The sequence below is a fragment of the Chaetodon auriga genome, chromosome 16 (genome assembly GCF_051107435.1).
Source record: "Chaetodon auriga isolate fChaAug3 chromosome 16, fChaAug3.hap1, whole genome shotgun sequence".
NCBI classification, from domain to species: Eukaryota; Metazoa; Chordata; class Actinopteri; order Chaetodontiformes; family Chaetodontidae; genus Chaetodon; species Chaetodon auriga.
Window position 1 is genome coordinate 9187497 of NC_135089.1, and position 27272 is coordinate 9214768.

At 44.1% G+C, this 27272-nt stretch overlaps 2 protein-coding genes across 8 annotated transcripts in view; one reads left to right on the top strand and one right to left on the bottom strand.

Annotated features, from left to right (window-relative positions):
- LOC143333721 (BAR/IMD domain-containing adapter protein 2-like) overlaps positions 1 to 11163 on the top strand; it is a 51767-nt gene extending 40604 nt beyond the window's left edge. The window contains exons 8-15 of one of the 5 annotated variants that reach the window (XM_076751952.1): positions 2484 to 2726; positions 3635 to 3866; positions 4420 to 4621; positions 4709 to 4777; positions 4859 to 5012; positions 5244 to 5281; positions 9061 to 9103; positions 9624 to 11058. In XM_076751952.1, the coding sequence (XP_076608067.1) occupies positions 2484 to 2726; positions 3635 to 3866; positions 4420 to 4621; positions 4709 to 4777; positions 4859 to 5012; positions 5244 to 5281; positions 9061 to 9088 (966 nt within the window). In that variant the 3' untranslated portion in view covers positions 9089 to 9103; positions 9624 to 11058. Of the gene's footprint in view, positions 1 to 2483; positions 2727 to 3634; positions 3867 to 4419; positions 4622 to 4708; positions 4778 to 4858; positions 5013 to 5243; positions 5282 to 6921; positions 8395 to 9060; positions 9104 to 9623 lie in introns of those variants that run through there. The other 4 variants (XM_076751950.1, XM_076751951.1, XM_076751948.1 and 1 more) reach the window with 4 other exon arrangements.
- A 107-nt stretch (positions 11164 to 11270) lies between these two features.
- aatka (apoptosis-associated tyrosine kinase a) overlaps positions 11271 to 27272 on the bottom strand; it is a 31178-nt gene continuing 15176 nt past the window's right edge. For 2 of the 3 annotated variants that reach the window (XM_076751944.1, XM_076751945.1), the window contains exons 4-15: positions 24615 to 24756; positions 21279 to 21358; positions 20720 to 20838; positions 20477 to 20564; positions 20211 to 20344; positions 19481 to 19565; positions 19254 to 19375; positions 18674 to 18823; positions 14505 to 17916; positions 14221 to 14401; positions 13921 to 14124; positions 11271 to 12911 (exon numbers count right to left, since the gene is read on the bottom strand). In XM_076751944.1, the coding sequence (XP_076608059.1) occupies positions 12883 to 12911; positions 13921 to 14124; positions 14221 to 14401; positions 14505 to 17916; positions 18674 to 18823; positions 19254 to 19375; positions 19481 to 19565; positions 20211 to 20344; positions 20477 to 20564; positions 20720 to 20838; positions 21279 to 21358; positions 24615 to 24756 (4746 nt within the window). In that variant the 3' untranslated portion in view covers positions 11271 to 12882. Of the gene's footprint in view, positions 12912 to 13920; positions 14125 to 14220; positions 14402 to 14504; positions 17917 to 18673; positions 18824 to 19253; positions 19376 to 19480; positions 19566 to 20210; positions 20345 to 20476; positions 20565 to 20719; positions 20839 to 21278; positions 21359 to 21754; positions 22491 to 24614; positions 24757 to 27272 lie in introns of those variants that run through there. The other variant, XM_076751947.1, reaches the window with a different exon arrangement.

A 27272-nucleotide genomic window follows, 5' to 3' on the forward strand; every position in this document is an offset into this window, starting at 1 on the left:
TTTAGTACTGCAGGTCACAGAATTATGGGGACAGCAAAAGAAGTCAGGCAATCATTGGCCTTTTCCTTCATTCTGTGATGGAAAATGCTGATATTATGCTGCACATGGCATGAGTCTGCAGACAGTCAAAGGAGTTGGTTACATTGCAGAGAAGTTGGAGGTGTGCAGCCTGTCGCCTGCAGCTCCATTACTTCTGTTACTTCCTGCAACATTTCAACATGATCCACTGTCAAACAATGACAAAAATGACTTGTCATGTTACACAGACACAATTTTGATTAATGATCGTGGTGAGTGCATTGCATTTCACCACTTAAACTGCTTTTAAGGTGAAGCATCAGAAGTAGGAAATGTTCAGTTTGCATTAGCAGAAGCTCGTTTTCTCTGGGAATGTGGCCAAAGACACCCAGCTTGTAATACTGGTTGGGGTCAGTGGGCCATAGGCTCTATCACCATTGTGCTACCTCTTTCAGCCATTAAATGTGACTTAACAGACATTTATTTAAGTGAAAGTCTTCAAGATTACTCATTTGAACCTTGAAAATCGTGGTTTCAAATCTCAAGTATTTCTATATATCCATGACCAAATAGCTGAAAAAGCTGATGTTGAGAAAAAAACTAAAAACTCATCTCATCTGCTTCATCAGGAGAGTGAGTGTGGGTGTGGTTTGATTTGATTTGATTGACAATGATGGCAACTCAAGCAAGACGCCCACGACCGCCATTGTGTTTTAATTCAAACGTTGCTGAACTCTGATTGGTGCAAAGAAACACATTACATCATGTTTCTCCCAAATGAGCCATGCCCAGTTATAATCAGGGAGAGAGGAAAGGACGAACAGGCCGAAATCGCTGTTCCTGCTCAAACTTTGGCCAAACATAGTGTTGATCGCTCATAGCAACAAGCTGATTGAGAAAATTGGCTTTCGGGGCCTTTAATAAAGGCTGAGTTTGTGGTCAGTTTTGGTGTTTCCTTGAATAATTTGTTCAACCCTCAAATACTTGTTTGCAGTGGAACCTCAATAGCTAATGGGGCTCAGCCTGTTTTCAGTCCTTTTGATCTGGCAGCTAATCAGGAGCAGATTTTCTGTCCATTAAGTTCAGAAAGGGACGTGTGCAGAGCTCATTAGGTCAATGTACGAAACCTAACGTATTCCCTTTGTGCTCCGGTGTTGACTCTAGCCACCTACTCCCCGTGTGTCATCTCTGTTTTATTTGAAACTCACCTGCTGTAGACCATTGTTCAGTGAAAAGAGCATACTAGATGTATAATTCAAAGTCACATTAGCTTCGACCGCTCATTGGGGCCTCTTCATTTTAAAAATTCATTAAGACTGTAGACAATGCCCAGCTGACAGGCATATCTGAAGCTGTAATCCATCACTGCACCCTCGAGCGTCTGGCCACCTTTTTTGTGTAGAAAGCTGCTTCGCTTGTTCGCTCCATGAAAGGCTTTAATAGGAAAAGGCATCAAAACGCTGAATGTAGAGGAAGATGGATTGAAATCGCAGCTCAGCTCAACGAACAGGACAAGAGTTGTTTCTCACCCATATTGTTTACATCAGTGATTAGGGAATTTTATAACAGCTGCTTGTTATTTCCACATCGCTGTTGACATTTGAGGCAAAGAAACTTTAAATCCAAACAAACTCCCCCTATATCATACCATCAAAGGTAATGGAGCGTTATTAACCAGGCTTTAGTCCTTTGTTTTTGCTCGTCTGTATGTCTACAAATGTATGCCTATCCATTATCCAAGAACCTCATATTCTTGAGTAATGGAGTACATCAGTCTCATGGGATAACTGGTGGGTGTGAACTGCCAGCCTGAAGATGTGGCTGGAGGAGGACTGTGGTTGTGTGTGTGTGTGTGTGTGTGTGTGTGTGTGTGTGTGTGTGTGTGTGGACTGTGTTCCTGCTTCCTTTGTCAACATGGAGTCTAGTCATTAATCAGGATGGGGGCGTGCGTGGGAAGAGTTCACCTTCAGCAAACTAAAGAACCCTCTCCCAGAGGGTTCCTAGTGTGTATGTGTGTGTGTGTGTGTGTCTGTGTCTGTGTGTGCACCTGAGAAACCGAGAAAGAGCTACGAATTAGCACCTCGAAAGGAACAAAACCGTCTGCGTTCTGCATGTGTGTGCATGCATGTATGCTGTACAGTATGTGTTGCCTTTCCGTCTGCACTTTAAAATCTGTTTCTGGGGTTGTTGGAAGAACAGCCGTGACCACAGGCTGTGAGATGCTGAAGTGGGCAGCTCAGTTGTATGTCAGTCTGTCCCACATCCTCACCCACGCAGCACATTATCATAGCTGTGCAAAGGGCAGTGGTCAAGGGTACAGAGAGAGGAAAAACCGTTGAGAGCCGAATCTTTTTCAAGGATAGGGAGGAACTATGAAAAGAAAGTGCTTAACTGGACTCTTTTCTCTGGTCAGACAGCAGCTACATCGATATCTCTGTTCTCTGATTTTTCCTGCCTCCTTCCAGGGTAAAGACCTTCTGACCCAGAAGATCCCAGTGTGGCAACAGGCTTGCTCAGACCCCAACAAGCTGCCAGAGAGGGCCATGCTCCTGGCCCAGCAGATGGGCTCTGCTGCCCTCGGGGGCACCAGCCCCCTGCATTCCTCTAAATCCAACCTGGTAATCTCGGACCCTATCCCCGGGGCCCAGCCTCTTCCTGTGCCTCCAGAGCTGGCTGTCTTCATGGGCAGTGGCCTGGGACACCCAGGGGTGAGTTTAGGAAATTATCTCTACTGTATTAATTTGTGTTTCTATTTTATTTTATTTTTTTTTTACTTGACCTAGCCTTAATCACAAGCTACATCCTGGACAAAACCTCTCTTTTAACCTAACCCTTAAAGTCCAAATGAAACTGGATTATCTGGCGCCTGTATCAGGACAAATTGAATTGGTGTGAAACAAGATAGTCAGACAGAGTTCAGTGATAGCCACCATTCAGTCTTAGAGGACGACTTTCCTCCTTCAAGACCTTCATGAACTCTGTTTCCACAGTAGGCAGACGTGCCCGTCGTCTGTCCCACGGAACAAGGTCTGAGGTGGCCGATGAGACATATTGTGCTTTTGCTAGCTAGCTGTGCCTACTAAAAGTTGAATGTTGATGTCATGATATTATTTGTTGAAACTGGTAAGTTCAAGCTTAGGTAAGCACACGTCATATTTTGTTTTATAGGAAGACAACATGATTGGAAGAAGACGACTGACTTGAAATTTATGGCTGTTTACACAGAAAGGGTTCTTGTTTTTCTTAAGAGAACTGAATGACGTAACTGTGACGGAGGTTCTATCTTAATGTCAGCTTGTCCACCTGTGGCCCTCCATAAAGATGCAAATCAGACAAACATCTCCCTTGTCTCACTTTAAAGATGGCACTCAAGTTAATGAGCTATTTAGAGGCTACGTTTCATGCTGCGCCACAGCTAACAGACTAGATTTAGATGAACCCTCACTAGACGTCATAGTTGACCCCAAAGTTCTGATTTATTTATTTTTTTTATCAAGATGTTGATCACAACATGTCATCACTTTGGCTTAATTGAAATATTACATGAAGTAATTTCTACTGTAGCCATTTTCTCAATTTTATGTATTTAATCCATATATCCGCTTGTTTATTCCAGAGGCTGATGGGCCCTGATGGTATGTCCATGGTCAATGGGACAACAGGAGTCCACGGGGAAGAATATTGGACGGACGGAGGGACTATGTCCGTGTCCCAAGTCAGGCCTTCGTCCCCTCAGACCCAGGCGCAGGGCCAGTCCCAGGCTCAGCCCCAGAGACAGGTCAGCGATGTCTACTCCAACACCCTCCCTGTTCGCAGGCCCGCTCCCGCCAAGAACAAGAACCCCGTGGGTAAGATATCCGAGCGCTGCTGGAACTGAATGAGCAACAGGAGCACTGCGGCAAGAAAATCACAAGCAAAACATTTGATTGAGTCTCAAACCAAATTCTGTAATTTTATGTAAAAGTATGCTGAGGTCAGATCACAGTAAGACTGACTAACTTTGATGCTAAATTACAGTGTTGGCTGTTGGGGTGGGAAGATTTAGACTCTGACTTGTAGTGGAGCAGGTAGAAGTGGCGACATACACTTAACAGCAGTATTTATGAGAAATATAGGCATGAGACTGTTTTCAATTAACTCAAAAACTCATTTTTTATGGTGATTACACCAGAGTATCAGTGAATCTGGCAGTGATATATGGATGTTTACAAATGCTGTTCAAGAGCACATTTAAGAACCTGTTAAATTTAGGACATCTGCCTGGCTGCTGACTGTGCCGAAAGAGACATAAATGTCATCTTTAGTGAGCACTGCAGCCTCTAGTTATTCAGAGTTTGTGACTCTCTGAACTCTTCGTGAACTTCATGTCACTGACCATCGTCTCTGTCTGCAACTCCTCAGGAGAGACACGGACCCTGCCCAGGTCCAGTTCCATGGCAGCAGGCCTGGAGAAGAACGGGCGCTCCCGTGTCCAGGCCATCTTCTCCCACGCTGCGGGTGACAACGGCACCCTGCTCAGCTTCTCTGAGGGAGATGTCATCACCCTGCTAGTGCCTGAAGCCCGCGATGGCTGGCACTATGGGGAGAATGAGAAGAACAAGATGTAAGTAATGGATTCATTTATTCTATTTTGCCTGAATCCAGACTGTGAGAGTGGATAAATGGTTATCGAGGTCTTTGCTTTTCCCAGGCGTGGCTGGTTCCCATTCTCCTACACGCGTGTGCTGCCTGAGAGCGACAGTGAGAAGCTCAAAGTGAAGTACGTAGTGTTTTTCTTTCATAAATGGTGTGTCAACTTCAGGAACTCAAGTCCGAGGCCTTTGTTTTTCTCCCCTCCCAGCCTGCACCATGGGAAAAGTAGCAGCACAGGGAACTTGTTGGAGAATGATGGATCACTGCCCACACCTGACTATGGCCTGACCGCCCGGCTGCTGGCACAGAGCCTAGCACAGACCCGCCCACGCCCCTACAGCATGGCAGGCTTTGGCACACAGGTGGGTACCACTTAACACGTGTAGAATCCGTGAACAGCACACACACACTTGTTACTCTTGCTCAGTTAATTTGTAGCCCCCGTCTGGTTTTGCCCTGTGTTGCATAATTGGATATGAGTAATCCTGCAGCAGCTGAAAAGGAGACTTCTGCTCGAGTTTCTGCTGCCACCTAGTGTGTGTATGCAGGTACAGCAGGCCACAAAATAAGAAATATTACTTTTATCTTTTCAGCCTGCCATTGAGGATTATGACGGCCGCTTTGCCACAAGGTAAGTGCCTTTTCTGCCCTGCCCTGAGAGCAATGACTGATATGACTGCTGCTGCTATAGCTTCTGTAGTTTTGGTAGTGAGCATCAGAGGAAGACAGGCATTTCACCTGAGTTACTACATGCTCTGACACCCAAGAGACAGCAAGGCAACTGCTTCACATGCGCAGAAGTCAAATTAAATGCCACATACGCATTCAAAGCAGGTTTACGCTGCAGTACGAGATAATTGACATGTAGAAAAGTTTGTATGCATGCTGTATTCTACAAAATATGAACTGGTGGAGCCAGGCACAGCTGCAAAACATGAAGCCAAAACACTGTGTCGTCGGCACATGTTGCATAATTTTTTGTTGGTACAAGATGGTAAAGTACAAGTACACAAGCTGCAAGGAGTCTTCTGTGACAGTTAGTGTAATACAAACTCTAAACAGTTAATATGTAGCTTGAAATTAGGACGGATGTGTTCTTTGAGTCTATAAAGTGTCTGAAAATAGGGACAAATAGCAATCACAGTTTCCAAGGGCTGTCTTCAAACGACGTGTCCTGTCTGAACAACAGTCCAAAACCCAAATATAAAATATGCAGTTTATGGTTAACAGGGAAAAAATTGATTTGACGGATGCATTTTTTGCCCCATTAACTAAAGAATCAATAGACTACTGGCTTCAGAAGTGGTTAGTAATACACAGTGGCGCGGCTCAAGCAATAGATTTGATGTATGCTCAGTGTTTCCTTTGAATATTTCTTTACTGTGTCTTCTTTGTCCTTCCCTCTTTGCTCTCGCTTTATTTTTTTAGTGGCTCTTTAAAGTAACGAAGGCAGCGTAGCGGGGGTCAGTGTCCACAGTTTATCGTCAGAGTGCTCTTGGCCCAGTATATTAGCACTGTAATCCTATCAAGTCCTAGCTGACTCGCCAGGGGTTGTGAGAGGTTAGGGTTAGGAATTATGCTGTGCCTGTTTCTGTCCAATCAGGGAGTACATCCTTGTGTACATGTATATAAATGTGTGCGACTGTGACAGAGTGAGAGAGATGGCCTGGAGTGTACGTGGGCTCGTACTGGTCTTTGGTGGAGTACGTGTTGTGACAGAAGACATCATGCTGACTTCATCTCAGTCATCACTGCTTGTCAGCCTGGGGCTTTGGGCACCGGTGTCAAGCTGTTTTACACACTCTTGTCTGCTCTGAATGTGTGTGTGTGTGTTTTGTTTTTTTTTTTCTGTATCAGTAATTTGAGACAACACTGTCCCGCAGGGTGTATTCACCCCAACAGACTAATCTTAACACTACATCCCTCCAGCTAAGGAGATGACTTGATTTTCTCATCAACAGTAACTCCTGGGTTTTTTGTCGACTTCTCACCGACGACCTTTCTCTAAAATGGCTCGATTTGAATATCCAACCAGCAAACATATCCCGATTTTGAAAAAACAAAGTGTTGATGAGGGAATTGGAAGTCCAATCTTCCTGATCACGGCAGGTGTGTTTGGAGTTGTACCTGTAGGTGGGGCGACGTAGATTTCCTGACCCCACCTACGCTTCTCCAAAACTCTACCGCGCCTCCTTGTGCCTGTCTTGTCTTTCTCCATTTCTCTCTGAGTGTGTCCGACCTGGCAAGCTTCCTTCTCTCTTTGTTCCACAGTGACAGTCCTGATGGCAAATTGATTTCGACTGTGTGAGAACAGACATACAGACAGACACAGACAGCTCCGGATAGCACAGGGGCCTCTTCCTCCCCATCTTTCCCTCCTCTTAGCCTCCCTCCTGTCCACTTATCTCCACCTCTCCTCCTCCTCTGCCTCCACACACACCCCTTCTCCAAGTGGAAGAGGCCAGTTTCATCCCTCCTTTCTGTCCTCTCTTCCTCCCCGGGTCCCTCCTTTCCTCCTTCCGTCCATCCTGGGTGCTGCTGCTGGTGGTGTCGGTGTGGACAGTAGCGGTTGGTGGGTGGAGGATTGCATTGAGCGAGAGAGCCAGAGCGGGGCCTACCTGCTCGGCATGCAGCGATATGGACTCTGAATACTCTGTCTCTGATCACAGTCCACCATCACGGACTGATCTCTCAAGAGACTGCCTTTGCTACTGCTTGTCTTTCATGCATGTACATGGTTGTGTCATTTTGTCAAACTAAAGGACATGTTCATGTACTGTACAAGTGCCAAAAGACTTCAATGTCATTGTACTAAAGCCACCGGCTGAATGGCCTTTATAAGCACATGTGGGCCCAGTATTATTGAGTTCCCACCCAACACACATATGCTCAAAGAAGAAAAAAAACAACAAAAAAAAAAGCTTTGTTGAAAGTAAGGCTGTGCAGCAGCTTACTATGTTTCTGTTCTGAGAGATCCCGTAGGTCGCGCTGTGCTTCCTTGTGTCAGTGCTAAACTTGATTTTCCGTCCAGAGGGTGTGTGTCATATTTGCCTTACTTTGCTTCTTTTTTTTTTTTCTATTAAACACATACTTTCTGTGCAATGAAGCAAATCTTCAAATTGAGCTTCGAGAATATACGGTATATATATCTCTATATATATAAAATGTTTCCGTCAGTCCACCAAATTGCACTGTATTATGATCATTGCAGAAACATGTTTCCAGTCCCAATCGCAGCCCCACAGAAACTGTTTTTCTTTTTTTTTTTTTCTTCTTTTTTTTTTTTTTATTCTTGGCTGGACTTCCTGCCAGAATTGTCCGTTAAAATAAAAAGCCTCACTCCAGTTTAACCTTCAGTTTGGTCTTTTTTCTGAAGCAGTCAGTTCGGAGGGGTCTTCTGTTCAGTATCCTCGATAACAGCTGTGAATTCATTTTAGGTTAAACCACGGCTTTTGCGGCTCTCAGTGTTATTTATGATTGTATTCCCTGAGTGGCTATGTAGTTTTTGGTCTTTTCTTTAAAAAAGTAATTCAAAAAAAAAATATTGTCCTTGTTTTAAAAAAAAAAAAAAAAGAAAGAAAATATTTCCAGAAACAGTGAGAAAGTACTGATTAGTTGAAGTGTTTATCTTATGCATGCTGTGGAGGGAAACCAGAAAAATGTGATACTGAAAATTGACCTTGAATGTATGGTGACTTTTTACAAAGGTATTCTAAATAAAACATATCTCTATATATTAATAAACAGTCTGGTCTGGCGAGAAATCTGTTCTGTCAGTGACAATGACATTTTCAGTTTTGTTGAACATTTTCCTTGTTCCAAAGTTACGGCTCTAAACTGATTTTTTTTTTTTTTTTTTTTCCTTCCCTTGAACGTTTCAATTCCTTCTTTTCAAGACCTCCACCCTTGTGTGAATCATTTCCAGCAGCATGCCGTTTCATCCTTCCCCCTCCCTCAGTTAACACCCACAGCATCTGTGCTTCTCTCTGTTGTCAGAAATAAAAAAGACTGTCAGTGTGTGTGTATGTGTGTGTGTGTGTGTGTGTGTGGTGTTGTGTACAGTATGTGTATTGTGAGTATCTGAACTCTGCCTGCCTGCTATTATTTTAGGATGACAGACCTAGTAATGCACACCTTTTAGCAGACTCAACTTCAGAACACCTGCCTGTTGACTGCATTGCATCTACGTCACATAGTTGAGGATGTGACAGGGAGCGCACAGCGAGCGGCATGTTGAGCATGAAGTGTGTACTTCTGTTTTCCATCCCTCATTTCAGTTACAGTTCTTATTATCCACTGACAGTATGTTCATCTTGCGCCAGACTAACCAGCAGTGTTGTTTCAAAATGTGACCCATGCATGATCTGAGAGATGAGCCATTCAAACCCAAAGGTTCTCTTTACCTTCCAGTTTGGGTCCAGAATTGTCCCGGTTCTGAGGGAACAGGACCTCCGTAAGTCACCAGCCTCCATCGCCTTTCAGCGAGCCAATCACTTTTCTCCTCCTCTCTATTACTGCCTGGTTCTCTCTGCTGTCATTGGCTGTCTGGCTGCAGTAGGATGCTGGGAATCACTGGTCTTTTCTGTCCTTTGGCCTCCGTGGATGTGGCAGCGTTTGAGTCTGTCAGTCCAGCAGGCCTTGGGTTGTAAAAGAATTACTTTTCTTTTCCCTTCTTTGTGTGTGTTTATCACAATGTCATACAGAGAAGACACTAACCCTGCATGTGTGCACATTACAAGCTGTTTTTGTTTGTTGTTTTTTTTTTCAGATTTTACTAGAGTTTTCTCACTACATGCTTGCTAAAACTCACAGTAGATACTACTTTGCTCAGCTTATACTGTAAGAAACAAAACCGTAGGAAGGGTGATTTCTTTGGGAGTGGTTACATAGTTGACCGTGTGTCTCTCTTATTTGTGTCATTAGTTCAACCTAACTGTCGCTGTTCCTTGTCTCACCCCCTCCTCTCCCCACAGTGACCGTTCCTTGGAGGTCTACCTCCGGCCCACCTTCATTGATGACCGATCTGCACCCATCTTCTACTAGCAGTCCGCTGTCCCCTTTTGTCCACTAATGGGCTCTTTTGAAGGGGAGTAAGAGAAAGGCTAACATTGGCATGTTTCCGTTGTTTGATGCTATCACAAGAGAGCCCAGAAGTGTGACACGGGGGGGTAAAAAGTCACCTCAAGGAACATGTTGCACTACTAAGACTATAGTTTCCGTGGAAATTCACTCAGACAATTTCCGGTTAATCCTTGTCATGTTTTGCGAACGCTTCCACAGACACTGAATGTCTCAGCCTGAGCATTCGAGTGCAGGTGTGATAATAGATTTTATTAGTTATTTAGATCCCACCTGTTGTGGATAAGTTATGGCTAATAGGTTTTACTAGTGATGCCGTCACATTATTATTTATCTGCACCTCTACTATGGGATTTCTTTTGTTTTTTTTTTCTTCACTATACACTGTAAATTTCATTTGAGGATTATTTACATTACTGAGCAGTGAAGGCGCACTCTGCATTAGCTGTTTAAGTGAGGCTTGAGGGTGAATAGAAGACGGTCAGTGCATCACTGTAACATACACTGAGGACAAAGTGTAGATTGGATACTGCCACAGATAGCTAGAACTTGACAGGTGGTGAGTAAACTATAGATCTGCTTTTGTTAAGTGATATAATACTATATATTTACTAGTTGTGATACAGTGTACCCATATTTTCAATGTGGGAACTGTGCCTTCTCCTTTTTTTTTTAAACATATGCTTCATGCAGCATTGACCCAAACATCTTTAAACTGGTTCGAGGGCATATGCGTCAGTTCAACTTGTATTTTTGATATTCCTAAAAATATAAGTTTAGTTTTGTTTGCTTGTAATCTTGAGGCTTTTGTTTGTTTTGCGTAGCGAGCCTCCAGTACAGCGCAATTGCAATTCCACCAAAATGATTCAAGAATACTTTGAATTGCTATTCTTTCCGTCTCTTTAAATTTCAGTAGTATCTAAACTGCCAGATAGCCGAGAGATGAAATACAGTGCATACGTATTGGGTCTTTTTTTATATTTAGCTTTGAGGGAGTGGTAGCTTATCAGATAAGGTACAGTATTATCGTGGCTTGTGATCATTCATTCTCAGTATTATACACTCACCTGGGAGAAACGCTTGGAGCAGAGGCACTTATCTACAGTATGACGTGTGGGGAAAGTAGTGAAACTGTATGTGATGGAAAAGCAATAATATGTATGGTTGTGTGAATGAGTTAAATGCCTCTCAGACTGCAATTAATTAGAGTTCCATCATGAAAAGTCAGTTTTCCATGGATGAGTCCTTTACGCTGAGTGATATGATCAGGCTTTTATTACACAGCTCATTTGGGCTGCAGGCTTTTTTTTTTTTTTACTTTTATATAGCTTTCATTGTCCATTTCTCACTTTTGTCCCGGTTTGTATTATATCTGTACTGTACAGAAAGTGCATATAAATTATCTTGTCCAAAATAAACCTATTCATGGGCACAAACGTCATACTTTTATGTGTTTTGTTGTTTCATGTTTTCATGTTTGTTTGCTTGTTTGTTTGTTTGTTTGTTTTTGGCAGAAAAATAAATCACAGACACACGAAGGGGAAAAAAAAAGTATTTGGATTTATTTGTTTGGGATAGTACAATAGCAATGAGTGAGGGGAAAAATGGAAACAGCAATGTTGTTACTACCGGTGCACGGAACAGCCCACCTCACCTTCTCCAAAGGTGTCTGCCACTTTAGCCAATAGACTTTGTAATATCTCTTTGGCAAATTTGAGAGACTGTCATCCTGGATTGCATCTTTTCAAATTGTACAAAAATACTTGCGAGGTTTTCTCTTCTTGCAGAACTTAAAAAGCAAGGTGAGAGGAAACAGAATTGGCACTTTGAGCTACAGAAGGATAGAGAGGGGGAGGGAGCCGTCGATACAGCAGTAGTAATTCAAGTCAAGCTACCTGCTACATGTTGATAAAACATTCATACAATATGTGAGATATGTCATATTTTGAATGTCTTTTTTTTTTTGTACACCTCAGACTTGGGCATTCAGCACACATGTAATAGAATACATCATGTATGAGAATATGGACGATACGTAGACGTAGAAAAGATGCATAAAGATGGTAATGTCATTCAACATTTATGACATGACAATGCTGAACTGTGTTGAAACACCTCTCTGTCCCTTTGGTGTCATTCTATTGCTGATGAAATGTAACATAAACAAAGCTAAAGTGACACAAAGTAAAGTGAACCTGTAGCTGGCGCTGTGGACACAAATAGGAACCTCACATGTTTAGATATTTCATTCCAGGATGGGGAGATGTAGAGCAACAGAGCCATCACTTCTATAAATAAAGACCCAATTTGGCTAATACAAAGTGCTTCAGACAGATATGGTGGAGACATATATTGTAGGTCATCATTAACCGGAGTGAGCGGTGGTGATAATTAAGGGGTGACAACACCTGTTATGTTGCCATAAACATAGCACACTGCATCCCACCATAAATATGATTTGGATGTGATCTTGATTAAGGGACAAAATAAGTTTCAGCACCTCCATCTTCAAACACCACCACCACCCACGGCTGTTAAAAAGTCATATTTTGTGTCTGGAAATCCACCACCGCTTCTTATGCGACACTAAGTATTGTTTTCTAGCTCTGACTATGAGAGCTGTAACAGTCTTTAAAAAAAGGCCAGATCAATAGTAAGCAGATGGACCAAGGCAGCCAATGAGAGGAGCAGCTATGACGCCTGTCATTTCACTATTTTTTTCTCCTTTTATTCTATTAATTTTCCTTTTAAATTCACAACTGTAATGACCCGTGAGGTCACCGACAGAAACCGATGCTGCATTCAGCAAATAAGTTATTGTCATATACTGTGTGTTAAAACTAATATACTGATGACTTCTATTTCTGCAAACAACGTGATCTGATTTTGTATCCACTCTCTGGTTTGTCTCAATCAGGTTGCCATACCTGCAGCTATCACATTTTCTTCACAAAAATAAAAAACAAAAGTGTGCAAATCATTGAGGGTCTTTCACTATAACATGAGGCACTGTCTCATAAAGGGTCACCAGGGTCAGATGCCCCAAATGTTGATAAAAATAAAACTCTGTAAAACATCTAGATATAATAATGCTGCTTTTCTGTGTCGAGAAGGACCGGGACTCATCCTCCTCCAGTCAGGACCGTGGGGCGCTTAATCTTTTGGACTATCTTCACTGTGCCCTGTTGGAAGATTGATGGGAAATTACTATCACAGCCTTCATTGTAAGAGACTGATCAAACAGCTTAAAGTGATACTCCACCCAAAATCTACTTTTTGTGTCTAACACTTACCTGCCTGTGAGCTTGAAAGGCAGCTTTTAGAGATTAGCAGTTTTGTCCCCCAGAGAGAAAATTTGTTTCGGAGGCATTCCAAAAGGTGACGAGTTTGCACAGCAGAAGAAATGTCATAAGAACAGAGTGCTGCAGGAATGAGTCCTTAAACCCAGAAATGGGTGATGCTCACCTACAGTGCCAAACTCTGTCATCCCTGCAGCACTCTATTCATTAACTTCTTCACTCCTCATCATACAAATTGTTTGCATGCTGCAAACTCTCAAATATTTATCAAAATACCTCTCACTACACTGATTATGTTTGTTTACACCACCAGTGTTTGAAACTCACTCACAAGCTTCATCCTTTATCACCCAATTTCAAACTCATCGAGGTTCGGTATGTTTTACTAGAAAGTTTGTTGGTGGAGTATCACTAAGACATAATGTGCTCCAAATATTAGACCAGCTTTAAACTGCAAAAAAAAAAAAAATGTCAGTGTTATTTAAAATTTATTAGCAATGTGCTTGCTTGGTTGCTTGTTCAACAAGTAAAGTGCATGACGGGGCATGTATCCATGTTTGATGTTTGTTAATAAGGGGACTCAAGTAGGAAAGTTAATGTGGATTGTTGTTCAAAGTGTCTGTTGCAGCAGGCTGCCATCAGGCTGTTAGTGTGACCGTCTGCTGTGCCTAGAACGCTCACATTTCTGCTTCAAACAAATATGGTTTAAAATGAAACAATCTCAGTGGCCATTTGGAAACAAGTTCTCTGTCTGTGTGGACAGCTAAACCAAAAGAATTAAAATTTAAATCTCTCCCATCTGGTTTCTGAAATAAACATTTTTAGATCACATTTCAAGATACAATAACATTATACAACCGTCCATACTGTGTATGAAAGCGTTAATACAGACCTGTTGCTGAGCCCACGTGGGGGTCGGAGACATGTGTGATAGAGAATCGTGAGACCATAAAACGGTTAAGTGCTACAGCTGCAGGTTTAGGAGCCTCAGGACTGTTGGAGGTGGATGTGGGTGAGGACCGGGGCTCAGGGATGGTGTCAGGTGAGGATGGGCGGGGCTCAAATGAGAGGTCATCTTTCCATTCACAGCCCCCACCTGAATATACACAGACACCATTAGTTTTTGTGGACAATCTGGGATAAATCAGCTGGGATTACTCTGTGTAGCAGTGTATGTCCTTGACAAACCCACCCTCTTCTGGGTTGTTCCCATCTGTTTCTTCAGAAACACAGAATGCTTCACAGGATTGAGCTTCAAGTTCAGGGTCAGGTTGCAGCTGTTGGTCAGAGGTTTTCTCCTCTGAGGATTCCTGCTCACTGGACTCCGTTCCTAAGGAGAAGGCGTAGTCAGCCAGCTCTCCCGTGGGGCTCTCCTGGAAGTCATAAACATAAAAATATTCCCCACATACTCTCAAGCAATAATCTAATCAACAGACTATACACGTTGCACAATCTTGACCTATAAATGTGTCATACCTGGTCAAAAAGAAACACCGTAACATCATCAAAGAAGGACACAGCTTTTTTCTTCCTTTCCAGCTCATCACAGAAGGACTGGGTGAGCAGGGTGGGCATCTTCAAGAGGCTGCGGAGGTGTCTAGCCCTGCTGCAGTCGCTTACGACCACTGGCACTGCAGTGAAATCCTCCTCACTCTCCTCGCTGTCTTCATCTTGAATGTTGTAGGTCCTCAACTCTTCATCAGACTCACTGTCATCTGAGTCATCTTCATCCTCCGCCTCCTCCAGCGGAGCTCTCACTTCTTCTCCGCACAGCTCCAACAATGATGAGGAAGAGGACAGGTCAACAGGACCGTTGGATTCTTCACATAAACTGTCCTGTGAGTCACATTCCTCTGCATCTATATCCTCAAAATCTTCCTCATTTATTCTCACAGCCTCCCTTCTGTCCTCCGCTTCTTCCTTGACATGATTGAATTCGGGCAGCTCTTCCTCCTCTGTGGACCCATCACTGTTTTCATTTTCTTTTGGGGCCTCATCTCTGTAGTCAGTTATGGTGGAGTCAGAATGCAAAGACTGGACAGGGGAGCAATCTTCTGCTCCCCTGTTCCCCTCTTCATGGTTTCCTGAGGCCTCCTGGACGGTGGAAGAGGGTACAGACCCAATGGAGGAGCTAAGTTCTGAGGAAGGCTCCTCTCCTGAGTGCTCTGTTTCCAACCCAAGATCATCATCAGCAGGAGCAGACTCTTTGGTCAGGCAGCCGCCCATCTGCGGAGGGAAGGGTGACAGCATGGACAACCCAGGGGTGGGAAGGGGGTTGGGTGAACTAGGGTCAGCCTCTGAGAGATTGACCAAAACACAACTTTTGATGTGTCTCAGATTTGTTAAGTGATCTTCATTGTTGAACTGCCTTTTGACAGAATCATCATCTCTGATACAACTCAATTTCTCAACAGTGACGTTGCTTGGACCTGCATAGAATTTGCTGCCTTCCTCTTGAGGGCTCCTCTCATTTTCAGCATCATAGTCAGAGAAATAGGCTGAGTCCCTGTATGGGTTTTTATCAGTCAGGCCCTTTAACTGCATCTCTGAGGTGCTTGAAGTGCAGACCCCTTGGCCTAAACCCACCTGCAGAACTAGTTCAGGCTCTCCACCCAGCCTCGGGCTCCTCTCACCACCTCTGGGATCTCCAAGCTCTTTGAAGATAAACTCTGGAGATTCATTATTCTCTGTGTCATAGCCACTGTCCAAGGATTTAGGTAGGACAGGGATATTGAAGGGATCCGGGCTGAAGGCCTGATCACAGGTGCTTGCCATTGATGACGACAGGTTAATGGTGTCTACAGAGTCAGGAATTCTCTCTGGATTCTTCAGTGGGCTAAGCTCTTCCTCTTCTACCTCAGCATAGTCCAGGTTGAAGTCTGCAAAAATCCCTGACGTTATATCTGTGATGTCCTCGTCATCATCCTCACTATAGTCACCAAGCTCAACCAGGCTAATGCTAGAGTTTCTGACCCCCACTCCACTGTCCAATGCTCTGCTGCTTTCTGATGTCTCAGGATAGTTTAGCCTCTTGTCCCCCAGACCAACAGAGATTCCTGCTGAAACCCCCTCCCAGATGTTACCTCTCTGCTTGACAGACAAGGCTCCTGTTTGACCAGTCTGAGACTCCTTGAAAGAGGATGGGGACTTTATATAGCGTGCCTCAGGTATCATCTTAGGCTCAAAGTACAGTCTCTCTCCATTAATGAACAATTGCTTGTCATATGTTCCGTCTATTTTCCCATCCTCTGTACCTCTGGCAATAATACTTGAGCCGGTAAGAGAATCAATACTTCTTAGATTTTCTGCAGTTAAGTTCCTTTCTCCTTGAGTGACAGATTCATCTCTTTCTTTATGATATAAGTGAATGTATGAATCTATTTCAGTGGGCTTGCCAACAGCATTACAACCAGAGTCTCCTCCTTCCACCTCCAAGGTGCCACAAGACCTGGAGCTGTGGAAAGTTCTGGTGGTGGCCTTGGTTAAAGACCATAATTCTGTTGTGTTAGAGTGATTGCTATATTGAAGGTCCAGATAGCTGTCATGCCCACTGCCTGTATGCCTGCTGTCAAAGCTCAGGCTATTATTGTTTGCTGAATGGTTTGATGTCCAGTTAGTGGCGTCTCCTTCAGAGAAAAGGTCATCCTCAATGTCTTCACCTCCCCGCTGGCCCACCAGCAGTCCGTCATCTGTTCCTACATCAATGCTAATGTGGTTGACAATGGGTAGTGTCTTTCTGAGGGGACCCATCATATTATGGCAGCTTTCATTAATCGTACTACGACCTGTGCTTGCTTCAAGGTAGGGATCGCAGAACCCTAAGCTGGGGCTGCTCACTGCTTGTGACAAACTGCGTGGGTTTTCTAAATGCCCTACAGGATGGACAAGGTTTGTTTTGGACTCTGGAGAAGTTTCCAGTTCAGACAGAGACAACTGGTGGTGTGTCTTGTATGCTGATGACTGTTCACAGTAGACTGAGTCATCATGACTGGATGAGAAGCAGTTGTGGGAATGGCCTAACTTTACAGGACTGGTGCTGGATGCCTGTCTTAGCAGTGGCTCCATGGTTAGTTGGACAGTGGGGCTTGAATCAGAGTCATAGGCAGTAGACTTGGTGTTGTCAGCAGTTGCCCAGTAAGCACTTGGCTGTGCCATGGATGAACCAGTCCGACTCTCAGAGGACAGCCTGCTGCTGCTGGCCTCCAATCCTGGGCTGTAGTCCACCAAAGAGTCATCCAGGTTAATGTTACACTCTACTGGTTCCTCTATCCGAATGTAGTACTCACTGCTGACAGAGGGGCTGTGGGCACTCAATACTGGGACCACACCTGGATGTTCAGGTTCATAGTAGGATGGGGATGTGCCTGAAGTCAGACTGTCAGTCTTGCAGCCCCCTGAGGTGCTTCCTTTACTTGAATAGTAGATATCCTGGTAATGTGGGTTCCCTTGGCCCAGTGGCCCACTGGTAGAGGAGGAGCAGTATGGCTGCTCAGCTCTTGCTTGCTCCCATTTGTACTCAAAGTTGAGACCATGGCTGGTCTCTGTGACAGTGAGTAGGTCATCCCCTGTGTCAGAGTGGAAGCTGTCAGAGAAGTGCTCCAGGAGGGGGAAGGAGGATGAGGCAGAGGAGGCCAGCTCCACTGTCTGAGTTTGTTCTGCACCGGGCTCGTCAGCAGAGGCTGGTGTTGGGCTCAAGACTAGGGCTGTGGATGTTGCTGTGTGGGAGGTGCTACCAAGCAGGTTGGGTCTCAAGGCATTCCAGCGTTGTTCAAAGTCTTCCTCAGCCTCACTGGAGCCTTTGGCACACAAGTAAGTGACCAGAAGGTGTACTTCCTCACCGCTGGGTCTTAGCTCTGGCTGCAGCCAGCAGAACTGCATCACCTCATACCTGGACAGAAACGGCAGAAAGAGAAGAAAAGATCAGAAGCACAGGAAATTATGTCACAAGTTCTCTGTGTTACTTTTCTTATGTTGGCAAATGAGTTACCTCAGAAGAACTTAATATCTTAAGAATATTGTTTTGATCTTTTACATAAGGAGAGAAAGTTAAAGAATTGATTCCAGAAGAACGACAAGGCAAAATAAAGGAAAACTTTTGAAGTCAGCACTTTCTAGCAACACCTTGTACTTTTTCTTGACACAAGTCAGAGACATATATAATATATGAAGGAGGTGCAGTGCAGATGCTGACATAGTTAAAAGATGTTTACATCCCTCCTTTTGTGTGTGTGTGTTGCTCCTCAGTGCTAGTACCAAGCACATTTAATTTAGTGAGGAACAATTTCGAAAAACAAATAAATAAAAACAATATTTGGCTGCCTTCCCAGGGAAAGATGAATGAGGTGATTCAACTCCAGCCGATGCCAAGGGGATCATAAAGAATAGGGAAAGTATTGATCATCTGCCCTTGCTATCAAAGAGAAATACTGCTACAGTGGACCGGTGCACCATCAAAGCAGAACGCGATTTTAAAAACAGGACACGCTGACTTGTAGGAAATTAATTGGTCAGTGAGCCCTGGAGGTTTAGTAATGTCTAAAATTTACCTTATGTGGTATCAACATATATAACACTCTGAGTGTCAGTCTGTGCATGGTATGTACAGCATGTCTGCCTGAGTGTGTGGGCATACAACTATGTCTCACCAGCGCTCAACCATTGGGAATTGGAGCTGAGGTTTGGGCAGTTTGAGCTGCTGTTCTTTCACAGCATATGTCAGCACCTGTCTGTCAGAGTAGTGTCTGTACGGCTGGTTTCCCAGCTCAAACAGCTCCCACACAGTCACCCCCAGCGACCTGGAACAGGCACAGAAATCATTAATTGTGCTCACCGCTCATATCTCAGACAAGGCCGTGTTCCAAAGAGGCCGTTCATTTCATACTGACAACTTTCTTGATGTTATATATTTTTGTGTTGTACAGATATTTCCTAAAGCGTATCTCGATAAAAACAGAGGAGAGCACAGGAAAACATAACATGTTCTTCATGAATATGAGCTAAAACTAAATCCACTTATGTTGCTGTACATGTTAGGAGTTTTAAATGCATCACTCCTCAAACATAAAAGAAAAAAAAAATGAAAACCTGTGCATACAAAGTAAGACTCTAGCAATAGTCTACATTAGTTCAAAGATTATTTCATTCCCATTTTTATATACACAGAAAAAAAAATCCATGTTAAACTTGCAATAATATTTCCTGTTTATCACTCTTTAAATATCTTACCAAATGTTGCTGGATTTTGTTTGGTCCACGACCAGCAGGTTTCCGTGAACCTCGTCTATAAGCTCAGGTGCAATCCAGCGCAGAGGCACCCATATCTGGTCTTGTGTTACATAGTAGTCATCCTGTAGTAAAACAATAACAACATAAAACATGTTTGAGTACTGATCGGGGAATAAGGTTAAAAGCACTCAATCAAAAATAATGACTTTATCAAACGACAGTCTGACCTTGTATCGGCTGTGAGAGAGCCCATAGTCTCCGATCTTAACTGACATTTCTGAAGTTAGCAGGCAGTTTCGCAAGGCCAGGTCACTGTCAAAACAAAGTAAACTGTCATCTAGTGAAGTACAACTGAGCTGCATAAACATACTTGACCAAACCACACAGTTTGACTATCGGATGCTTAAAATGCTTAAAAATACTTAAGATTTGAAACCAAGTTGTCACAGGGTTTTAAAGTATTGCTGGAAGTTTTAAGACTTAAGAGTTTTTAGCACTGTTACAGTATAGTCAGTGTGTTAGGCTCATTATGGGTAATACTTGCTGTCAATGAAATATGTCTCACTGCCTTCTGAGTACGTATATATATCTATATCTATATATCTATATATATGTGTATATATAGATATAGATATATAGATAGATAGATAGTTTCATGTGTTTTCTCACCTGATCACATAAAGACACAGACTAGGCTTAGTCGCATTGTTCAATCTCACCTCCTTCACAAACAGGGAGCTCTTTCGCCTGGCAGCCACTGATTGGTTGCGAGATGGGTTCGCCCCCGGCAACAAAATCACTGATGCTGGAGTTTCTGACAACTACTCAGGCAGCACCAGGATGTTGTTGCAGAGAGAGACCAGCAGGGGGTGCACAGAACATTCAGCTGGATTCTTCCTTTCTAGGGCATTAATATTGATGACGGTAAATAGAGCTGAACTGACTGATATACTGCACCTGTGTATAAAGTTGTATTTGTGGAGGTGCAGAAGCCCTGAGGCAATGTCACAAGCCATTCGCTGGAGGATCAAGGGGTCAGGCGTCTCAGAGTCAGCCACCCGACAACTGCGCAGGTAGCTCTTCAGATCACCCTGAGAGGAGAGAGGACATGAGGTTGCTCTACTGTTTATGAATAATCCAAACAAGAATTCACAAAAAAGGGGATAATACGGTATGTGGGAAGGACTGTATTAACTGAATTTCATCATTAATGTGCGTCTCACCAGAGGGCAAAACTCCATGACCAGCAGATAAGGAGTGACCTCTGAGCACTGTGCCAGGCACTGCAGGAGGGCAGGGTGCTGGAGCGTTCTGGTGGGGGAAACAGGATTTGAGCAGTTATGAATGCACAAAGACCATACGTACAACAAATAATCAGATCATTCATTTACATTGTTTTTATTACTAGGTGGTGCTTTTCACGGGCTGAACATGCGGCGTGATCTCTAATGTTTCAGTGAACTGACCGGTATGGCTGCACCTCCTCCAGGAACTGCATCTGGTCCTGGACACTGGCACTGGCCTTGAGCTCTTTTACCACCACCTGGGTGGTGCTGAGGCCTGCATTGACCTCGCCCAGCAGAACCTGAGAAGCATACATAAGAGGAAGAGCAAACTCTAGGAATGTAGTACATAATTTACTACGAATGGCATCAACATGCAGATATAAACTGAGAATGTGTGAGGAGGAAAAAACGGAGAAGGGTGCGTGAGCAAACCTAGCAGCGTGTACTGCACAGTAAATTGTGAGGAATTTACTGTGACTGTGAATTTCAACTCCTCTCCCATGGAATCAACACGCTGGCACAAGTGCCAAAAAATTAGCCTCGCTAGCATGAGATCATCATCACATTACCCTCGCATGCCACACAGAGGAGAAAAACATAGGAGTACAGTTAGTAAAGGAAGGACAGATGCAGTTGAAACAGTTAAAGCAAGTAATAATGAGTACACAGGTGGCGTCTCTGGACCCAAAAACTGTGTGTGATTGGGTGCATGTTTTAAGAACAAAAAAGCTTGTTTTACCTTGCCAAACCAGCCATGTCCAATCTCCTTTAGATACAGCAGACTATGGCGGCCAAGGTCTGATGATTTCAGCAGCTGGACTGGAAAGAGCAGTAACAAAGACATGAGATTACTTTTAGACAGGAAAAAAAAAAATAGTGTTATAGTTGGAAAGAATTGATGAAGAGGAAAGAAACAGCAGAGATTTCTGAAAAGAAAGGTTTTCAACATTATAAGCAAAGTAAATGAAAAAAAAGAAAAAGCATCAAATGCATCACAGACAGAGTTAAGAAGAGGAAACAAACAGAAACTCCTCTCAGCCAAACAATAAATGGACTTTTCCTCAATAAAAAGCTGCATCAGCTAAAGAGGACGCACTGCCTGAAGGCAACAAAACCCATCTTCCCAGCTGGAAGTATCTATAAGTACAAGGAAGCTTATTGCCATCACACTCAAATTCATTAAAGAGAACTTAAATCCTGTGTGTTTTCAAATACCTCCATGGATCCTCATATTTCAACAATGGAGATGATGATGGTGAGTAGAAAGACGATGCTGACGGAGCAGTGGAGCGGCCAGCCACTCTGAGCACCGTGACAGGGACTGAGTCCGAGTCCCAGGCAGGGATGAAGTACCGGTTCAGAGTGTGAGAACCAAGAGCCCGTGGCCCCAGCCCTAACCCCAGGCATCTTAGCCTCATTGTGTGTATGTGAGAACGAGCCCACGGTCGCAGTGTGTGTGTGAGAGCCTCGGCAGGATTTAACCCTCCGAGCCCTCGTGCAGCTGAACAAGCTCGCCACGCCGCCTCTCCCCGTCTGCACCGCGCTCATCCTCCAACTGGGACACACACAAACACACATACTGTCCTCGTCTAGAGCTCTCCAGCTGTCGAGCAAACACCGAAATCCTTGGTTCCTATACAGACCGCTTTTAAATCTACAGTAAACTGAGCGGGAACTCTACAGGAAACTTCTCACGGCTTCGAGTCAGTGGAGCAATCTGCCGATGGTTCTTCGCAGGAGTTCTGAGGAGGATTTCTGCCCTGGCCGCTGAGATTTTCTGGTCATGTATCACGCCTGATGTGACCGTCACGCATGTTGGTAGTGTGCCGTTTGACGCGCCAGCTCTGTCTGCAGCTTCAAGACACCCAGTAGTGACATAAGGCCCACATAATGCCCCCCCTGTCACCCAGGACAGCAACATTCCTCGGCCAAACAGGACACAAACACTGCTCTGTCCGATGCAGAAAAGACCTCTGTCATACACACTCACCACCCCTATCTCAAGCCTCCCCTCCCCGCTCTTAGGTCCTGGTACATGCCACCACCCTTCCCCTGTCTCTCCTCATTCTGGCACAGACGCCTCACTGTATTCTGCCCATAATGCCAGTCCTCCACTGGTGCGTTCCACGGACGTTTCAGCCCGGCCTTCTGCTCACCCACTGCCCAGCCGGCCTAAATCAGGACCATTGTTTGGCTCGCTCACTCACACGCTCACGCTGCGTCTCCTGGTACCCAGTGCACCAAACACACACTCATCTGCAGACACACACAAGGCCCATTCTCCTCTGGATGATAACAGACCCACACTTCTCCACCCCAAACCCTTCCCGAGCCTCCACCACCCCGCCCTGACGGAGAGAGAAAGAGAAATTAAGAAGTGGTATTATTCCAAATGTGGAATGTGTGAGCGTGAGTGTGCATTCCCGTCCTCCTCATGGCATTCCCAGAGAAGATGGTGGAATGATAGGCACACAATCGCTTCACACACACACGCACACACACTCACTTTGATGCATCCAGCCTCTGTGGTGGGTTTGAAAGCTTTACATGACCTCTTGAATAAAAGATTAGAGCAACAAGTGAAAAGGAGGACTGTCAGATCAATGGCAAACGTTGTACTGTGTGTTCACACAGATGTATAAGTGATGCTTGGCTCACATAGAAAGCACCATTCACGGTTAGAGTATAAGCTATAGTATATGACTGGTGTTTTTGTTGAACATGCAATTACTAGGCTCATTTTCATTGAGTGTATGTCAGCGTGGGGGGTGGATAACTTATGACGTGCATGATGTTAGTGTGTAAGGAGGAGTCTGTTCAGTTCTTGACCTGTAGCATATTGATGTAATATAAGATTATTCCATTTCCAGTCAGTCTTTTCAAATTACACATTCCCAATACGTCCAAAGTATATACAATACATACATGTAAAGAGGTTCATACAATTAGAACATATTTTACTGTCTTTACATAAAAAAGGAGGAATGAGTAAGGGACCATTCTCTCTCTGACTTAGTGAAAGGAGATATTCTTCCTCTTTCACGATCTCGTCTCCTTTTGCCGTTTATCCATTCCTCGCCCTGCAACACCTGGACCAATCATACAGCCGTAGCTATGGAGGACAGAGGAGAGGCTACTGATTGGCTGTGAGCCTGAGGCTGCCTTGTCCAATCATTGCTGGAGCTCACATCCTAGGATGCTGAGCCCCAACTCACCTCCCTTCTGGCTGAGCACAGTGCAGCGCAGACAGCCAGTGAGTCATGCAGGGAGAGGCATTTTGAGCACCCAGGATCTGGCTTACACTGAGATTCACACACACACACGCACACACACCACATACATGCACATACACATCGTAACAGGCTGGATGTGAGGCAGAATGACCTCAAGAAAAACAAACAGGCTGTGATGTCCCTGAGAAAGATCACGGATATAGAATACAAATTAAACACGTCAGCATAGCATAGAATGTGCTGACATTGGATTTTGCAAGATTCAAATAAAAAAGGAGGAAAAGTCATATTAGATTCATGCACATGTAATGGAGCATGCATCTACAAACAGAGGTTATGTACACAAAGGTTAGGCCGGATTCCTTCCTCTCCAGTGGGCTACACTTTTCACATACAGAACGCATCACAGCACTGCAGTAGGTCGATTTCTAAATGCATTACACAATGGACAGATGTCTGTCCTGTGTCTTGTGGGGAGAGAGGGCCAGAAAGAAGAGACACATAATGCATGATAACAAATGAAGGAGGCCACGTCGGCTCCAACTACAGAATGTGCTCAGCTGTGTCTCGTCCAAATCAATAGAGCGAGTAGCATGTTCCATAATCCACTTTCGCTGTGCTCCACAGAAGTAACAACCTTTCTTAATAGTGTTAGTGTGATATAAATTCACTCCTTACAATAAGCTGGGAATTAATACTGACAGTGGAGGTATGCGATTCAGAAAAGAGAGAGAGAGAAAAGAAGAAGTGGAAGCAAAGAAAAACTAAACTCAAAAGGAGGTCATTAAAAGTCCAAGCAGGCAGAATCTGTTATGCATTTATGGTGTTGTGTCATTTCTTACTGGATCTGCCAGGCTGTCTGGAGACAGGCAGGGAGACCTCCGTGAGGGGAAGGATGTAGACCTCGGGGCCATTCTGGGAGGAAGGCGAGGCCAGGGCGGAGAGATCTGCCTGGTACTCCTCTCCCTCAGTGTTTTCAAACTCCTGGTGCAAAGACACATGCTGGGATTAGTCATCCACTCGCAGCCATCCTACCACTGAGATAGTGGGAGACAATGGCTCGACTGTGAAGGCATTCAAATGCACTGAGGCACGCCCACCTAGCCATATATTTAAGTCATGTACATTGTAGGGTGTATTATGTGAGTCACTGCAAGGCGCTGTAGGGGGAGCACACCAATGTGTGTGTTCAAACTGTATACACAAAGCCCTTCTTTCTTGCAATCTGTCCTTTCTTTCTTCCTCATGTAAACTCAAACCAAGGTTCTTATCAAGAAGAAAAAATATAAAAACTGCACTTTTCATACCGCAAATACATGAATTGTTATGCTTTTTGTTTTATTTGGATGCAATAAAAACTACATTTTGGGTCTTATTTTAACCCTTGAACTTCTTGTTCACAAAGGATGTGCTAGTTTTGGACACAACATCACCACTTTCATCATGTCAGAAGTATCTGAGAGGAATCATCGATGTCCTGATTATTTTGAGCTGTGTGATATAAACTGTGCTGTTGTATCTGCTAATACATAGCACTACCTTGAATCCACATTTTTAAGTTTTCTGATTTATTACACAAAAATGTTGCAAAAATATACAAAATACCTGTTCTTTACTGTCATCAATAATAATCACATCATCTGAACCTTCCGTTGAACCATGAACGGTCTCCGGTGCACTTTGACAAAGATAAGCAGAGATAACCTTTACAATATCAATGCGCACTTTCAAATAAGAGGAAGAAAGAGTGGGAATTATCATCAGATATGCAGAAAAAAAAAAAAAACTCAGGTCCTTTAGATTTAGTCCCCTCCTCCATACTGAGATGGATGAGGAGGAGAGGGAGTGGAAAACAGTGACCCTCTCCCTTTTCATCCCGATGCACCACATCCCACATCCTCTATCTGTCTGCTGTATCCCTGCTACCCTTCTCTTGCCCCCATCTGTTGTTGCTCCCTGGTCTACTGCAGTGTCCTTGCTCTCTAACTGTTGTAGTGTGTCTCTATAGCAGTCCGTCTCTCTAAACCCACATGCAGTGCGACGCTGATCTTAAATTCAAAGGTGCTTAAACCAACTTCAATGCGACACATTGAAGTTAAAGAGACAGATTTTATGCTTTGCACATAAATGAGAAAAGTCTTGCATTGTCCTTCATGTAGCCTTAAAATCAGATCTGTCGTCACTCACCCAAGCAGCTATTACTCATTACTTTTAAAGCTGAGGCATGGATTGACCTTCTGGCTGTAAATGCCAGAAAGAACAGCACATTAGGAAATATATTAACAGTAAACTCGACAAATTGCATGATGCAGCATGAGGCAGATCACACAGTAGATTAGCAGAGTATCGTCAGGGTGAGTCAAGATTTATGAGTGTTAACAACTCCATGAGCTCATATGAGATCTGAAGAGTCCTGCGTGTTCAGTTAGAATTACATTGTTGTTGCGTGTTAACTCTGGGCTGTGAGCAGGGTTGAATTGTGTTAATTAAGATCCAATATTTTTGAGAAAATCTGCTCTTTTCCTGGAAGAATTGCCTGTAGGAAACTGACATTATTAGCACGACCTGTGCCTGTGCTCTGTGCCTCAAACCGCCGAAACAATGCGCTGAATTCGCTGCATGTGACAGATTTTTCTTTGTTGCCACTGCATGTAATTATAACCTCAAGTCAGCACAGAAGATGGTCACACACAATAAGTCATAGTTGGCCCCCCTTCATTAAATATATCAGGTCTTTAAGTCAAAGCCCCTCTTGTTGCTGTCCTGACTTTGTCCTGCCACAAGAGGCAACATCCCAAAACCATTCAAGTCAATCTCCTTAGCAGTCTGTAAGACTGTGGCCGGGATGAGACACCGGGCTGACAACAGTGCTCTGCTCACAAGCACCCATCCGTCCCTCCATCCACCCATCCATCCATCTATCCATCCATCCGCCGGCTAATGAACTGCTACCCATAACAAGCCTATCTCCCACTTGCAGCCACCAGGGAGGTTAAGAAAGAAGGAAAAGTGAGGAGAAAAGAGGAGGAAATGAGAAAGGAGGAGAGCAGGAGAGTGGGTTAATATGAAATATTTGAATGGCTCATTGTGTGTGTGTGTGTGTGTGTGTGTGTGTGTGTGTATGTGTGTCTGTGTGTATTTACATGTGTCCTAAAACACCAGTGTGTGTATACAGGAATGTGTGTTTCTCATTCAGGAGAACCATCTGCCACTCTCCTCAGAGCGAAGTGTGAAAGCGAGCACCTGGCTGTGAGTCAGCGTTGCATAGCTCCCCAGAGAGCCTTCAGTTTAGAAAGCACTTAATACGCAGCCTCACACAACACGCTTCGGTAAGAGCACAGCGATGGAGAGGAATAATGAAGCTTTTCTGGACGGCGCAGCGGTGCGGTGCAGTCCCACACGAACGCACACCTTACAAGTGAGCTGCTGAGCGACGAACCGGTGCCAAAGAGAGGGAAAAAGAGTGGGGACCTTTCAACCATTAAGTGATGTTTGCTGCC